General features: G+C 34.0%; 2 protein-coding genes across 3 annotated transcripts; both read right to left on the bottom strand.

Moving 5' to 3' along the window:
• Window positions 1-1607: 1607 nt before the first annotated feature.
• Window positions 1608-13257, bottom strand: Ptp61F (Protein tyrosine phosphatase 61F). 2 transcript variants are annotated; one of them, XM_012376245.2, is made up of 9 exons: window positions 12811-13257; window positions 11123-11284; window positions 10791-11050; window positions 10445-10673; window positions 10212-10364; window positions 9719-9884; window positions 9477-9651; window positions 9279-9392; window positions 1608-2454 (listed from the first exon to the last, which is right to left on the bottom strand). In XM_012376245.2, exons 1-9 carry the CDS (start codon window positions 12907-12909, stop codon window positions 2391-2393), a joined length of 1422 nt encoding a protein of 473 aa, XP_012231668.1. In that variant the 5' UTR covers window positions 12910-13257; the 3' UTR covers window positions 1608-2390. The 2 variants fall into 2 exon arrangements, with proteins under 2 accessions (XP_012231668.1, XP_012231585.1); XM_012376162.2 differs by having other exon boundaries at window positions 1608-9392.
• Window positions 13258-13721: 464 nt separating this feature from the next.
• LOC105678046 (abasic site processing protein HMCES) lies at window positions 13722-16305 on the bottom strand. The gene is made up of 6 exons (XM_012377082.2): window positions 16145-16305; window positions 15219-15447; window positions 14750-15061; window positions 14506-14613; window positions 14235-14389; window positions 13722-14075 (listed from the first exon to the last, which is right to left on the bottom strand). The coding sequence occupies exons 1-6, from the start codon at window positions 16162-16164 to the stop codon at window positions 13925-13927; spliced, it is 975 nt and encodes a 324-aa protein (XP_012232505.2). The 5' UTR covers window positions 16165-16305; the 3' UTR covers window positions 13722-13924.
• Between the last annotated feature and the right edge of the window lie 1886 nt (window positions 16306-18191).

Raw genomic sequence — 18191 nt, 5'->3', positions numbered from 1 at the left:
CTAAAAAAAAAGAGAAAGGATTATGTAAAATTATAGGATTTATTTCCACGGCTTTGATAGAGGCTTTAAAGCTTCGCAAACAATTGATGACTCAAACTTGAAGAGTATTAAGGGACTTGAAGGGATTTTAAACCGATTGCAATAAGCGAGAGAAGTTTCATAAAACTTTAAATAAAACTTATTTGAAAATTTCCAATATGTATGTAAAAAAATATATTTAAATATTATAAATACATGTTTCTGACAATTTTCATATAAATAAATTAAACAATTACAGAATTCAATTAAATTTATCTTAGAGATGAAAATTTCAATTTAATATTAGACGTATTTTACATATATTTCGTATCAACTTTGAATGGAATTTTTCTAAGAAGAAAAATATTTTTATATTCATCGAAAAAGTATTAAACTTGTAATGAAAAAATGATAATCTTAGTCTACATTTCAATGAGTAAAATGTTAGCAATGTTAGTAGAGTGACAAATTCCGCCAATATTGCTAACATTTGGCTATTAAGAGCGATATGTCTAAAGACGAAAAAAAATAATGTTCTTACCATTCTGATTGAGAAGTATCGGATTGTCAACGATTTTCTGCAATGAAATCGCTTCCACAAGTGCGAAGCACAACGACTGAGTTTGCTTGATAACTCGTAACAGAAACGTCAGGCGTCAATGTGAGGTGTCTCTTTAAAGTGCGATAGCGGCGTCAAGGTAGCTCTCTCGCGAGTTTATGGTGCCTAGGATCGAGCCTTCAGTATTTATATGAAACAATGACGTCAAACCAGAGCACGCTAATTATACAATGACGTTCTACGACAGGTGATAACTAACCCGGTAAATTGACGCGACACACGCCTATCTTGGGCGTACGACGTTGCTTCTTATTTTATGCCGGTCCGGCAGGTGTTAACTTGACCACAAGGGAACGATCATATATCTCCCTCGTTGTTTATCTGTTTAAGCGCAAAATATTGATAATTTCGAGCGCCAAATATTTAGGATTGCCCAAAATTGTCGTGTGAATACTAATCAACCAAAACAAGGTAACAAAATCCAGAAAATTCTGCTTTTAACCATAAAGTGTGTTCTACTTTTGATGCATCTACGTGCTTCCACACAATCTACATTCATATTTTCTTCTTCATGCAATTAAAAAATATTTCTCAATTATTAGAATACAAAAGTCACGATTACAATTAGGTTTTTCCTAATTTGTTTTTTTTCTTTCAGTTAAAAAATTAAATATTTCAGTTTTGTTTGTGTATAAATTCTATCATGTGCATTTCAAATTTTTTATTACAAGATTTATTTGATTTTGTCAAGAGATCAAAAACAAAAAATTTGAAAGAAAATGCGTTTTTAATGTGTACTAAACTTGATACATTAGCTTAATTTATATATTTTGGTCTCATAAAAATAACGAAGAGATCACAAGAAAAATTATAAAGATATTGTTACTTTAGAATGTTCAAAATAATTATAAAATATCAAGTATAAAAGATTGTATGTCAGAGTATATTGTGATATTAATTTAACCACGCGCTATTATTGATTTGTATTTATTAGCAATTGATTTACCGCTTTTAATCGAAAGAACAATAATAAATTTTATAAATTATTTTATTTTTAATATTGTACAGGACATATTTTTGCAAAATATTTCATTGTGAAATATTTTATTGTCTAAGACGCAAACGTTGTTAGAGCTTCACGTGATGGCATAAGGAGGAGCCGTTTTTAGAACGTCGCGACGTTACACATTGTTACATCATTGCGCACGTGAAAACTTAATCACGTTCTCCTCAATATTGCACAACAGTTCGACATTCGAAAAACATCCAATTTGCGAAATGCAAGAAGAAATGCTACTTGGCCCCTTAATAGAATAAAAAAAAATTTTTCAATAATTTATTTATTCTCAGCAATTGCCTTACTTCATAATCAAATATTACATCTGTAAAATATTCTTAATTAAATATTACATCTGTAAGATAATCCTAATTAAACATTATATCTGTTTAGAAGACGAATTATATCAGACTTTACGAATGCAAGTCTTTGTCCAATTTTTATTATTTATGATTTCAAAAGTAATCAATTGAAAATTTGTACTTTATTTTTGTTACAGATTACAAGATCGCCAAAAGACGACTGGGAAAGGACGAAAATAATGAAAACCCCTCGCCCTTGAATGTAATCCGGGCTTCGCGCGAAAGCAAATACACATACATCATCTTGCTTCTGTGTAGCAAATTGATTTATTGTTCTATTAAGCATCGTCATTAAAACAGATTCCCGTCAGATGTGGCTCCCTTTAAAACGTGACAAGGCACAAAACGGGGATTACTGCGAAGGACGGTTACGCGTTTTTTTCTTTCTTTCGATTTAGATCGTGGGCTCGGCCTCCTCGTGCACAGATTCGCCGCTTTCGGTAGTTTCGCTTTTTGATCTGAAAGAAATCATTAGATAAGGATCTCTTCAGAGTTTAGGATAGATGGACAAGACTAAAAGTATGAAACGACAAGAGTGGATTTAGTTGCTCTAAATATCGATGCGCGGAGGGCTACGCGAGTTCATATCGCTCGTAAACACATCGCGTAAATATTTTCAGAGTATATGCAAATCCTCGATTCGACGGTCAGGACGGGATTGAGGTCATAAATTTATTTCGAAAATAGTGTAACTCTGCGTAACATCGTTTAATTAAGACGTGACAACTTGAGTGGAATACTTAATAATTGTTCTTACACGATTTTCGGAATAAACGATCCAATTGACTCTAAGGTAAAGAAAAATATCAACAACAGGGTGTACTACTATCATTAATAAGTAACTCGTATATTATCGAAAACAAAATTCAGGACTAATCCAAAGTAATATTCAACACACGTATTCGATTAATTACACTGATACTAGTACAGCCATTATTGTTGTGACGACAGTCGGAAGCTCGATACAATTAAGAGAAATAATATGCGTACCAGAAGTCACACCATCTTCATCATCGTTCGCGAAACAAAATGTAGACGTGATGAGACACGGAACATATCTCGATCTTCGTTTGATGAGCAATTAAGATTTTAAAACACTCTTGGTACGCACAGAATTTTTCTGATGGTTCGTCAGACAGAAAGTGGAGCAAAAGGCATTAAGTAAAAATAAATCCCTTCCCAATCCAACGAGTAAATCAAAAAATCCACGGCACTCCAATCCTAATCGGACGATCTACCTTTCTACGTGGGAATATAAATAAAACAAAGTACATTGGGTGAATTAATTAATTTCAAATGGTTTTTCATGACATTGTCTGGGATCTACTATAGTTGCGTCGATGGTTCGTAAAAAAACATCTGTATTACCTGAATCCACAGTACATGAATCCGAACTGTCCGCAGAAATGTATTTTACCGAAAAATAAATTCACGGTGTGAAAGACGCACAATTGTAAGAATAAACGTGTTTCCCGTTGCTTGCAAACGGGATCAGGGTACGAAATCTACTATGCGAAATATTCTACTCTCACAATGCTATTTCCAGCTATGTAAAATATTTGCCAGTCTCTCTACGATGAGAGCGTTCTCGCAGGAAAGGAGCATTTCGAACGAATCGGCCTGACATACACGTGCGTATGATCGTGCCGCTTCGTTGCTTCTGCATAAATAACATTTTATTGCGTGCAAATCTTTCGTCTGCCGTTCAGCGCCTGTCTACTGCAACTCATCCCTCGTGAAACTTGGGCGAAGGGATGATAAAGAGCGATTTGGTGCCGCTCGCGAGACAATCGTCTCATAGTACCGCCTAATTATGGGCAAATATAAAGTCCAGAAATTGGATACATTTGATAACAGAAATGCTGTCGGTCGTAATATTAAATATTAATTCATAAACTATTAATCCGTCATATAATAAAAAAAAATTATTAGCAGAACTTCGAATAATTTATCGAATTTTGCCGATAATTATGCGGTAAAATGTAACAATCTCTCTTTTTTACTCCTTGCGTATTTCAATCTCCTTTCGATCAACTTTTTCCTTCGCCCAGTTCTTTCACACATGCGCGCTTTCAACTTCCGTTTTCTTCTCTTTTACTGTCTCCAGTTTTCTATACATTAAAATACCATTCAACGCTATAGTCCTACAACGATACATCGTAAATGCAATTAACTATATTTGAGTAGCAAGATGCAGAATAGGCTAGGGAGAAATATCACCCTACGCGGGTACCGTTGACGCTGTGCGATTAATAGGTGGTTGTTTCTTAGATTTTTGAGATATTTTTGCAAATGTAGAAACCTTCAATTTTATATAATAATTTTGGAGTGTAGTCGGAATTTTTCTCGATACCTTGATTTAGCAATTTTTACGTCTTTTTTTTCAATTTTGATATTAATTCTGTGAGTTTTAATAAAACCGATGAAATTATGGAAACAACCACTCATTTCGTGAGATGCCGAATTTGGCGGTCAATCGATCGAATAAGTATATAGCTTTCTTTTACTCTCACGTACTTTTGTCTTAATTCTTTGAAGCATGCTCACATACAATTGTCTAGTTTTTTTCATTTTGAGTTCGTGTCTTTTCGCGTCGGCGATTAGCAATCGTCAGTAACTGTAACAAGGCCCCGTCGAGTATAAAGAATGCACTATGTAGATATCGTGAAGTGTATGTTCTAGCCAGTGCGCTTCAGAAGAATCAAGAAATCGCTAATCTTCCCCGCCTCGCCATTCTTACATCTGCCTAATGCGTACATTCGATTCTTAATATTATTATCAATCCGGCTGCCAAGCGTATCGGTCGAATCATAATCGTTCGACATCGCCGTGATCCACGTATATTGCTTCGAATTGATGATAGAAAAATCCTGTCCGTTCGAAATTTTTCTCGCACGGATCAAAGTCGAACGTATTCAATTAATAATTGCATCAGTAATCGAAATGAATAAGCTCGAAATCCACACATTCGCGTTCCACTACTACCCTGATGCACGATCGCTCGGCAATCCGGAGGATTATAGTAAGATTGATTAATTCGAAACAGTCTTTTTCTCGAGACAACCTGTTTCCGAAACAGCTCAAGAAAACTTGTTACATCTACTTCAGTAAGATAACATGGCGGGAGACTCTAGTCTAACAAGACTGGCATTTTTCATTGGAATTATTCCACGCCAGAGATATGCGTTTTGATAACTTTCTCATAATTAGAAAACGAGTCATGTCATAAAAGAACAAGATTTTGATTGTAAAAAAAGAATTCGTGTGCTATTCGCAACTTTCTATACAGAAACGTAAAATCATGTACCATGATTCTTTAATTAAGATTAATTCTTATCAATTAAGAGACGAAAGAATATAACATGTTTACTATCATTTAAAATGTGGTGGGAGCACCATCGAAAGTACCATTTCGAGTAAATCAATCTGATCGATTTACTAGATTATCTACTTATATATTGTCGGATAATAAGAACGGCTCGCTTCCACGGTGACTATGCTCTTCCAAAAAGGGGAGAGGTTGCTACCGTTACACTATTTACCGATTGCTGTGATTTCACCCCTTTCCCCTTGTTTGTACGAATAGGCACTTGGCTATGTTTCTGTTTTTTTTTTTTTGCTTGTATAACGTTATGTCTATTGTACAGACGACGAGTAGTATAAAAGGATGTGTCGCCAGGTCTGCTTTTCTTTTTATGCTTTGCCCGATGCTGATTGTGAAATCCATGAATACTTTTGAGGCTCGTGTGCCATGTGTACAAATTTTTAATAATTTGCGAGGAAAAAAGTTTCCTTGAACAATATAAAATTATAATAAAAAAATGTTAAAAATATTTTGTTGCGAAAAAAAATAATGCGAAACTGTATTCGCATTTTTTTTTTTTTTTTTTTAGATAGCGCTTCGAGATATGAAATACACGATCAACATCGGTAATTGATTCTTTGCATTCACACTAATTCTCATTCATCCATCTTCCGTCTCATGTACACGTATCCACATATTCACACACACACACACACACACACACACACACATGCACGCACATCGGTGTGCACAGTAGTTTTGGAACTTTTAATTAGCACCGTGTCTTCGTGACCTGTGAACTTTTTATGAGCGTATGTCTCACTTTCGGAAGCTTCGCGCGATCGCCTACAACAGGGGAGATGTGAGCGTCTGTGAGCGTTCGTCTTCGGCTCTTTTCTTTCGTGCATGAAACGGCGGTGGATAAATTGCGAATTTCGGAACCGTGCGAACGTGCCATCCTCGAAATTACATCTCGACTCGACTCGAAGGCGCATGGAAACGGCGATTGAAAAGTTTCCATACCGTGTTTCGTTCTCGTCTTCAATGACACGATTAAACGATCGTCGCGAGATTTAAGTCGCGTCATTTCTCGTCGATCGAATCGCCGCAGACTGCAGTTTATATACTTACATAAATAATATCTTGATAAAAATTAGATAACAATAGTATATTAGTGCGTAAAGTTAAAAACGTGTTGACAATAGAATACTGCATATCCCCTCGAAAATTCGACATCATGTTCACGTGGAATACTCTCTTTCTCTCTCTTTCTCTCTCTCCCTCTCATTCACTATTTAAATTTCTTGTAATGTACCGTCTCACGTACATGATCACGCGAAGACGAGCATGTCAATACGCGCAAGTTCGACGTGCCTGAAACCTCGTTGGGAGATCGTGCTCCAACGGTTAGTAACGTATAAAAGTACAAAATACGCTTTAGTGACGTGCATCTTTCTAAGACGTCGCGACGTATCGGCTTTCTCGTCACACTTCATCTTTGGATTGGAACACGATCTGACAAGTCTTTCTCTCAGGGTGACTTATATAAAAGCTCGACTTAAGAATACGCGAGCACTTAAACTCTCATTATTTACTTCACTCTTCTTCCGTCTTTCCTAGAAATCATTAGACGTACTCAGTCTTTATTCAACGCCCAATACACTGTGCTTGCAACGTACGTTATTGGACGATGAGCTGGAATTCACATTTTTCTAAGATTTTCTTTTTCACCATTTCCCGTTTTGTCTACCGATTAATGTAACTTCATTGCCGAGAACTTCCGCAGTTTTACTTGACTGAATATTAATGGAGTAAATGCAGGAATACGGTTTGATTTAAAGGATAGTAAAATTGAGAATGTAACGCAGAAATCACTTAGCATCTCTTAGAAATGACATTTTGCATGTGTATAAAATTTTGTCACATTTGCCCTTTTACTGCTACCAACTCCCTAAATTTACCTTTTCGTTATTTTGATTAGAAATCAAATTAAAAATTTGTGTAATTTCGCAATTTTGGCACCTACTTTATCAATCATTTAATGATAAAAATAAATTAGATTAAAAATTTATTTAAAAAAATTAAAACTCGATTTATATATGGTAGCAAGAAATGTTCGATAAACACAGCATAACTTGATTTTTTGCTTGATGATTTGATCTAAAAATCCCCGAGTACATCCGTTTCAAAGTGCAAAAAATTTGAAGCTAATATGCAAATATCAGGAATGTCTTGTTGTAAATTAAAATAATTGATCCTACAATCTATCACCATGTTAATCTGTCAGGATTCGTATAAATAGCAAGCTCTCGTACAAGTTTTATCAGTAGCTCATCAAATGTACGACATCCCAAATGACAATCTTCGTAAAATATAGATATAGTCCATTGTAATAAAAAAAAGGATTGCAAATAACTAAAAAGATTGCAAATAAGAGAAAAGATACATCTTACTCATAGCCCAACAATCAAAAATTCAAGCGAGATTATCGTAGTAAATAAAAAAAATAAAAAAAAAAAACAAATCTTGAAATACCGTTTATAGTGTCGCAATTTATAATATATGTATAATCTAAATTTTTATATGTATGAAAATTTTTTTTATGTAGGACATTAAAATCTATTAAAATCAAAAAAAAAAAAAAAAAAAAAAAAAAAAATCTACAAAACTAAAATAAAATTTCCAATTTCTATCACGAATGTACTCATTAAACATTGTTGAAGAAATTGAAGATCTTACTTTCAAATTATTAAATTTATATTTGTGAAGAAATATAAATTTAATACGATATGAAATAAGTTCTTTACTCTAAAAAGCTAGCTAGCAATTTTGGTACTTTGAGATATTACTAACAGTAAATTCTAATTCATTTATTTAGAAATAATTCATCAAAAACCACAGTAATCTGTGCTTTTATTCTTTACCGATCGTTATGTTAACTGAATAACAAGGAAAAGATCGGACGTCAATTTAAAAATGTGCAATTGTTATCTATTTACAGAAAATAATAAAGTCACTCGCCAGCACAGCAAGACAATAATGCTAAAATTGATTTTTCATGATTTAACTTAATGCATAATTTTACACGCCTGTGCACGACGTAATATACGAGAGTCTATCATAGCCGCTCTAAAGAATAAGAAAACGAATTAACAATTTGCGGATTTAATTCGTATAATTATATAGTTTTTCGTATAGTTATACAGTTTACTATTTTTTGATAAATATTGTTTATTTACCCCCCAAAAAAAATAGTAAAAGTGATAGATCACGAAAAACCAATAATTTCTGTATGCTTCTTCTTATTCGTTACAACGTGTTCCGTAAGCGTATGTATCAATTAAGCTATGAACTTTTTGATGGTAGCCAAAGGGTTATGAAAAGAACAAATGCATATCCTAACATTCTAGATACTCATCAAGTAAATCACAATATAAAAATACAAATCGAAAGTCCGTCTTCTTTCTTCGTCTTTGTTGGTTTCTGATTCTTTCACTGTTACTCTGTACTGTTCGAATGTAAGCAATGTGTTACAGCACATTGTCCTGATTACTTCTTAGCATTATTCTTTTCTTGTTTTATTATTTCCTATTGTTTCCTTCTACTTATTATTTTAATGGAAACAGTTGTATCGCTGACGAGATGAGATTATGCTGCCAATCATATTACGAAATGCTTTTCTTAATTACTGTCTTAGAAAAACACTAACCAAGATAAAAATTAAGTTATTAAAATCTCGTGTGGTCGTGCAGATTTTAAACGTTATTAGAATCTCGTGTTAAGAGAGAGTAACCATTCTCAATTATCAAATCGTTTCAATATTGCTGACAATTCGAAAGTTCGTGTGTACGTGCGTATGTACGGTATCCTTAAACGCGGTAGATCTAACTACGCATGTACAGATAGTAATACGATAGCGCTACGATACCCCCACCGATCCCGATGCCTATGCTTATTGTAAGGGGCGTAAATAATGACCTCTTGAGCTTCTGCCATTCTTCTGTCTCCTTCTGCCGGCGTTTCATCTCCCTCACTTGTGCCGCCAATCGTTCGTTTCTCTCCCGATTGCGTCGACGTACTTCCCCCCCTTTCCTGTCTCAAAAAAAAAACACGAAATTTATTAAGTGTCACGCAAACGTGAAATCTTTGCGTTGGTTATTAAGAGATATTACTCACCCGTCTAAATTGGACGAATTCGAAATATCATCGGGAGTGACTTCATCAGGTACCGCGATATCGTCCACATTTTGGTCGCCTATGTTGTTCGCGATAGACTTCGTACCTGTGGATGATTCTGTATGATTTGGTGGTTCGCTCGGTAATGGTTTATCAGGCGGTCCATTTAATTCGTCTGCAATTAAAGTAAAATTTTTTTTTATATATTAACGCAAAAACAATATTGAAAAAGATAAAAGTACCATTTTCAGTGGGCGTATCTGGACTCAAATCTGCCATCATACTACGTGTTAAAGATTCTCCTCTCGGGGGAGGTAAGGGAGGAGGTTCGTCGTCTCTTTCTAGCGAAGAATTACTTCTATTATTCATCTCATCATAATGACTCGTTTCTTCACTGCTTTCGAGAGTCTATAAAGTGCATAGAAAATAATTTTGTTAATTAATTATTAAAAATCAATATTCTTTTTTATATCATAACATTGTTTGATTAGAACTTTAGTAGAATGCATTTTTTTACTGTGATGCATTCAAATTTTATATTTTAAACCGAGAAATAATCTAGAATCCTAGAATATAAGATTTAAATGCATCGCAGTAAAGTTTTTAACAAAATTACATGTATTTTCTAAACAAAATATACAAATGTTATATCTTATAAAATATTAATTTAAAAAAATATTTTAGAAATGTGGAAAAATTGTAAATATTATTTTGATTAATTAAACTATGAATTACCGAGAGATCGAGTGGTAATTTTTTCGCTCCATCAATGATAGCAGCATACGAGAAACGCAATTGTTCTGGTGTTTGTATCAAGCCCATACGAGACCGTCTCAGTTCCAACAGTATCTCGCGCACATTTACGGCATTTAATCCATTTTCTTCGATCTGAAATTGGATAATAAGCTTGGTTAGTAATTACCAAAACATGTTTGAGAAAAAGTGCTTCTTCTCTATATATTGCATACCAGTACTAGGCATGTATCAACCAAACAAAACGTTCCAGATCGTCCTATTCCTGCAGAACAATGAACGATAGGTGGTCCGACATTTTGATCTAATGCTCCTGACTGCCTGACGTCTGCCAAGAAACGTAAAAAGGCTGTTGGACACTGTGGTACTCCAAAGTCTGGCCAAGTGGTATAATGATAATGTAAGACTTCTCTACTATCATTATTACCTTCCAAGTCCGTAATACTGTAGACAAGTTAAAAATATTGAAAACATCATAAAATTACACACACAAATTAAAGATGATTGCCAATTATAAAGCAAAGCTTGACAAGAAGACTATAGTTTACACATGTTTTTTACCGTAATGTCCTAGTGGTATAATCTGACGATTCTATCTTGCTGACATAATCCACCTTTAAACCGACGTCTCCGAACGTCATAGTAGGTTCCAAGTCGTCCAAAGGCCAATATTGATGGCATTTGACTTGACTCTTTTCAATTATCTTGTTTAACATCAATACGGCTCTACTATTTTGCTCCCATACCATTAGCCAAAAGTGGCCGACGGTATTTGGCAAGGGTCCTTGCGTCAGGATGTATTGCCTATGGGCGCGATCCACCTAGCGCACAAGGAAACAATATAATGTTTACTGCTTTTATCGCGCAAATGATATCTTACACAGCATATTTACCTGTATGAGATTGGCGTGAATATAGTCACATACACCCCTTTGAAGTATAATCCTAGTGTGATCGTACGGTGCCACATCTCTGTAACGATTCAAGATTTTGTTCTGTGGCTTTTTTGATTCGTTGCATGTGTAGTCGTAATTTCCACACTCGTTACGTATGTGCTGCAAAATATTAAAACACATATGATTAATGATATTTAAATTTAAAAAAATAATTTTGCGTAGAGAAAGGGGTGTAAAAAAATGTCAACTAAATTAATCTAAATAATACAACTTTATAGTTAATTTGAAGCATCATAATTGGTTCAACCGTCAAATCGAGTTTCAACTAAAAAAATAATGACTTTATTTAAAAATTGGGAATTAGAATTAAATTATTGATTGATATGAGCAATAAATGAGATATATTATGTTAGAGTATTGTTGTATAAAATATAATCGTAATAAAAGAAGACGTACATAGATAAAAATTATGTGATATAAAACTCAGTCAGACAGTATATAAGAAATATTAGAGTAGAAATATTAATAGTTAACAGGAATGACTTCGACAAAAAAATTAAAACGTTCCAGTGTATTGTACATCACCGAATTTCTCAGGCATCGACTTCGGGGAAATTGTACGACCGCTAAATATACTGAAACCATATATTTTCGAGTTGGAAGCTTGACCTTGGCATGCACAATCACGCCGTTAGACACGCAAACATCGAGCACGGGCATATACTATCACTTCCTGCAACTTCTCGAACGTTGTCAAATACGAAAATTATTTTTTTCTTTTCCCAGGAAATTCTAGTAAGTTAAATTGCAGTGAATTTAAAGTCATGTGTGTCGGGAATTCCTCGGCAATCGCCGATAAGATCAGCGTAGTAACGCGGAAGCCGTATCATGTTCGGAGAATTGTGTCGACATCGAACGACACACACACACCGGCTATTGTCTATTGATTCGTAGAATATTACATAGTTTATTGATTATAGGCACGTAGGAATGAAGCGTGTTAATGCGTTTTGTTATTAACAGAAGTTTCACTACGACCAGGAGCCAGAGTCTCTGCGAATTCAAGTGCAAATTTAACGTTGCAAAATATATACATTTTTGCATGCGCATGAATATATTCGTGTTTTGATTTTGACCGAATGTTATTCTATTCATGTGGAATCTAACGATTCGCGTCGGAAATCTGCATATTTCTTACGCGATAATGAAATGAGCTTACACGATTCAACACGGCGATGTTCGGTCGTTATGCATCTGCAATCACGACTGCTTGGCAGGCACAATATACAGCACAAGCATTTTAGCGAGAGCAACGGCTACGACTGCATGAGAGGGTGATCTCGGGAAAGCGATAACACGGGACGCGAGAGTCCGTGGACGAAAGAGACAGAGAGACTTAGAGTAGGGAGAGACTGAGAGAGAAAAAGAGAGAGAGAGAGAGAGAGAGAGAGAAAGAGAGAGAGAGAGAGAGAGAGAAAGAATGAGCGGCGACGAAGCGGTGTACGAGGAGCCGGCACGACGTGTCAATCGGGAAGCAACGTTATTCGTTAAAATCGCGCGATTTCCGTCCGCTCGCGGAAACGGCAGCGGAAGAACCGTCGCCGAGCGGAAGAGCGGACCGTTTCCTCTCTCCTCGCCCTCTCTTTCTTCTTCATTTCTTTCTTCACCCTCGTTCCTCCTCTCACCTGATAGAGAATCGGCCAAGCGTTCTTAGAGTTGATCTCGTGGTACTCGGTTTCGACGTTGCTGATTGCCTGCTCACGCGTTTGCTCGTTGCTGGTCATCCTGGCAGCTCGCTGGCGTCTAGATTCCTCGTAAGAATAAAGGAGACACGCGCACAACGCACGAAACGCAATGCAACGCAACGCACGCACGAAGAGGCTGGGCTGCGCGCGTGCACACGACGAACTGGGCACGCACTCTTTCAATCACTCACTCGATTCTGTCCGCCTTGAGTCAACGTGCCATGTGTCAGTTTTTCTATCAGCGAACAGTCGACCCCGTTGCCGAATTACGGAAGAACGACGACGAGGAATCGCGCAACACGAGCAGCGATTCTGCGGGGGGGCACTTATGCACGTAACCTATGGTCCGCCGCGGCGCGCACAACTATGTGCAACTGCGCGTACTCGCGGATGCGCTGCAACGGGAACCATACGCGGCGCGAAACCGCTCGTGTGCTACCAACCTTGTAGAGCAAAGTTTCAAGATTTCGTGTGACGTTGCGAACGGCTATTCGTTCTCCGCTACCGCCATTATTCGTTTCATGTGGTTTTATTCATCTTATTTGTTCATTGTATAGAAAATAAAGTAATAAAACTAATAAATATAAAATATAAATAAATAATTATATAAATTTGAATCAATATAATGTGAAAAATGTAATTTGCTACGAGAAGTTATTTATAAAAAATGTTTTTTTCTTTTTATTCTGTAATAAATAAAAAAAGAGATAAGTATTATATGAAATTTACGTACTTTGCAACAATACATGTCAAAAAATTGTTAGAAAGAATTTTATAATTTAATTATTCTAAATGGTATACAATCACAAAAAGGATATGTGTTAAAAGAATTTTTTAATAATGAACAAATGTAGTTTAAAATATTTTATTAAGAAACTTATAATTATTAGAAAAATATATTATGTAATTCACAGTACACTTATGAGAGGTAGTTGTATCCTGAGTTTCAATATATTAATTATAATTAAATTAAAGATATTAATATACATAAATTTTATGTCTCTGTCTCAAAAATTCAAACAGAAAATTAAAGTTTATACTTTTTCGGTAAATTTTAATTTGTTTTTAAAATTTTTGAGATCTTTTCATCTTTCTCATTATTTACATCTGTGTCATTATCTGTGCTCTTTCTTTTATTCGAAGGAGCTGACCCCTTTTGTAACCAAGAAGCCATAAATGCTATTTGACTATTCTTCTTTTCTTCCCTATGTACAATAAAATAATAAATTAATTTTTCTTATCTCACTGTCACATAATATTAAAAACCAACCAAAGATAGTTCTAAATAATATATAGATTTTTCTAATTCTTGTTTCTGTGAAACACTAAATGTATTATCTTTGATTTGTTAAATTTATACTTACTTTGGTTTTATTTCCTTTCTACAATCGGCAGTTTTATGGAAGACATTATTAACAATCGTAGATACTGGATGCCAACTTAAAGTTTCTTCTTGTAATATCATGTTATTTAATCGATAAATAACCTCTTCTGTTGGTAAATCTGTATTTAACCACATCTAATAAAATAATGTATTATAAAATAGATGAACAAAGTATATAACAGTATATATATTTATATAAATTCATATATATTTCTGCAAATAATATGTAACAATATCAGTTAAGTACTTACTTGACATTCCTCTTCATTACTGAAACATACAGGCATACGATGATGGAGCCAAGATAGAATTTTGTTGCTTTCTCTTGTGATAATTGTGCAGCTATATATGAGTGTTCCCTAAGATAAAACATTCAATATTGATTAAATTTCTTACAGATTAAATATCTTAATTACATCTAAAACATTAAATATCTTACAGATTTACTGTTCCTAAGAAATTGTGTGTTAGAAAAATAAGAAGAAGCTTGTTTACCTCCTCAGTTTTGAATGTTTCAAATATTCCAGCCAGCTTCAATACTCTGAAACCTTTCCATCCATCTGCTTTAGAAAATTCATTTATCCATGTTGTAGGATCATCTGCTTTAACACCTTTATCTTGAGCTGCATATATATAATACGGTTGCTTTGGAGACTTGTTATTTGCACCAGCTTTCCACTCATAGAAGCCCTCACAAACCACAATGCATCGTTGTCGCTTTTGCAACGACGAAGAGTACAGTTTTGAAGTTTCTATGCTTTCCAAACGACCATTATGCGTAGATAATTTATTTTTTTTGTAATCTCCCTATAAAACAATTAATTTCAAGTAGTTAATATCAAGGAAAACAATTTAAAAATGTTCTTACTTATTAGCAAAATTAATTTTAACTAACAAGCTAATATGAAACAGTTACATTACAGTTTTATTACATTTTATTTCGTTAAAGAGTATTTTAACTTACCTTATGCCAAGGTGGAATTATTCCCCACATCATAGGGCAAAGGACTCTTTCCTCTTCCTCTTGAAAATGGGAACCAGATACCACACAAGGCAGAACATCTCGTGGACCCATATTATATGATGGAGTATAGTTTACCTCATTGTCAGTTTTAGCCCATGTCGGTTTACATTGTTTACCATTAATGTCTTTATATTCACACGCACAACACAAAGTGTCTGGGTCCAATGAACTGTAAATTACAATATTTTGTAAAAATATGGTTTATATATCAATTATATATCAATTATAATCTTTCTGCGCTAAGTATAGCTAAATTGTAACAAGTCTAAAAAAACTTCATTGTTGAATTAAAAGTGATATATCTATAAAATTCTTTGTAACACATTGTTCTAAATGTAGTTATAAAGTTATGATAATTATTTACAATAAAAAATAATATAATACAATTGTAAAGTAATAAGTTTGTGGAGTCTAAGAAAGCATAACCTAAAATTTAAAACACTTGAGCATAGATAAAGATAAATAAAATTGCAACAAAAATGTATATTATCATTATTAATTGTCATCTGTTTCAAAAGTGATATCTGTTGAACAGTTATAAAAAAATACACTATAAATGCTTTGTTTTAATATCTCTCTCATTGTTATATTGACACTATAAACTGAGTTTTTCAAGTGTCAAAGTAATCAATTCTATAATAAAATAAAAAGAAGAAAAAATTGATAAATATTCATATTAATTATGTACTTCGATACTCATTGTAAGATTAAGAAATTTATAAAAAGTGAAATTAATCAGCTTTACTTCTAAGGAGCTCAATTCAATTCATTAGCAATTGAAAATTAATAATGTTATATTTATTTTAAAAAATATATCACGCACTAATTATTGTAATAAACAATAAAATAATGATAAAATTGCTCACCAGCAAGTTCGGCCACACATGTTCTTCAATTTTTGTCGCGCAACTGAGCATTCTACAATGCTGCCAATTAAATTTTTGTCACTAGATAGAAAAATGTGTCATTTTTTTTATTTTTGCTTACAATAACATTTTTCTAAATATAATCTATTGTTTTTAAAAAATAATAATATATATTTGTAATAAAATGTTAGTATAAACCGATAGAATAACTTTTTATTAATTAATTTTTTCTCATTCTAAGAGAATTATCATTTTGATATATAACATATTTAATATTCATATTGTCGATGATTAGAAGTCATACTAGTCATGCGATTTAAACGTTATTAACTTTATTATTTTATATAAATAGTATATAATTTGTTTCTTTGTGTGTGTTAAAGTAAAATAAAAGTATATGTACGTTACAACTTTTGTACGATTGATAAACTGCCTGCAATTTTTCAAGTTAACGCGTTCGCTATTGCATTCTAAAACAATTCTACAGACATTTTTCTTCTTAAAAGCAAGTGTTTGTTTTAAACAAAAAATGACAAGATTGAATAATTATGTAATGTAGTAACACAATTTTGTAAAAAATATATTTCAATTTTTAGTATTCTATTTTCTATTGACTAATTTACCAGAGAAATTTTTCTCCTTATTACTTTAACGTGTAAAATTATCGTCTATGCATGAATGAACGATGCGAATATATGAAGACCTCTAGAAAGTATAATAAAATGCATTTGATAGTACGATATAATTCCAGGAAAAAAAAAATAAGAATCATTAAAAATGCTTTTGTTAAAAATAGAGATTAGACATTAAAACCAGAAATACATTTTCTATCATACACATATATTTAAGTTAAGATTAATGTGCATTTAAATAGAATCTTGTGTGTGTTTCGTGAAAATACTGTAACAATATAGATTTTAAACCCACACGCAGGCTGAAAGCTCATGACACTTAACGCAAGTGTTAATTTTCGCAGATTGGTTCACGCGGCACGAAAGTCCACGTCCGCACGACTATGTAATGAGATGTTGGGTGGAAAAGCAATGACGACATTATGCCAGTGTCAGCATTAAAAATGAACCGCACATCACACACCATAGTCCGTTGGTTGAAATTGTTTTTTATACAATCGTGACCGATCGCGATTCTTCTGCATCTTCCACCTAGATGATTTCGAGAGACCGGTTTTGCTCTCAGGTATTCGTATCGAATCTGTTCTTCCCCTCGAAAATCGCCGATATCGAAAGAACAAAAGCTGAAGGCTGCTATGTGATTGCACAAGAACGCGTATCCTGATAATGATGTTTTAAACATCAATTTTTTTACTTGATATATGCATAGGTATAAATTTTGAATAATTTTGTAAATCAATTATTTTATCATAGTAAAATACCAATCCAAAAAAGGTAATTTAAAAAAAACTAAATTGCTTTAATATCGCAAAAAAATCTTGAAAATTTAAACTTTTCTATCTCGTTTTCAAAATTTAACAATCATTACTTATCTAAATTTCTCTAAACAATTCCCTTGCATTTCATATAAATTATGATAAATGTTATTACTCGACTCGCAGAGGGTAAATCGACAAAGTTCGTACTCTCTCGTAAAGAGATTTTGCTGAACGTAGATTTCCTGTCGACCCAACCAGAAGCTACGACCGCTTGGTGTCGAATCGGACTTGTTTGGAATGCACTGGGGTCCAGGCCTCCAACCCTCGAATAGTGATTATCCGCGTGGGACAAGGGACGGAATTCCTTCTGTGCATACACACATGTGCGTGCTCGTTCGAATATGCTCTTTTGCCTCTCATGGAACGCGTATTCTAGAAGGCTCGTTGAACCGGAGTCACTAATTCACTACGCTAATGAGCTGAGCGAGGAAGATCCTCGTCGGCGACCTTTCGTTACGAAACACGATGCTGGAAAAGCCACACGTGCATGGTATACTTTCGAACAAAGCGTCCAATTCGTAACACTTATTATTCATTCAATGTTGCAATGAGGCAATTGAAGAAAACGAAGTGAGAGAAGAAAAATTCTATTTACAG

This window comes from Linepithema humile, chromosome 3 (assembly GCF_040581485.1).
Source record: "Linepithema humile isolate Giens D197 chromosome 3, Lhum_UNIL_v1.0, whole genome shotgun sequence".
NCBI lineage: Eukaryota > Metazoa > Arthropoda > Insecta > Hymenoptera > Formicidae > Linepithema > Linepithema humile.
Note: the sequence above shows the minus strand (reverse complement) of the source record. Positions and strands in the feature narration are given on the sequence as shown.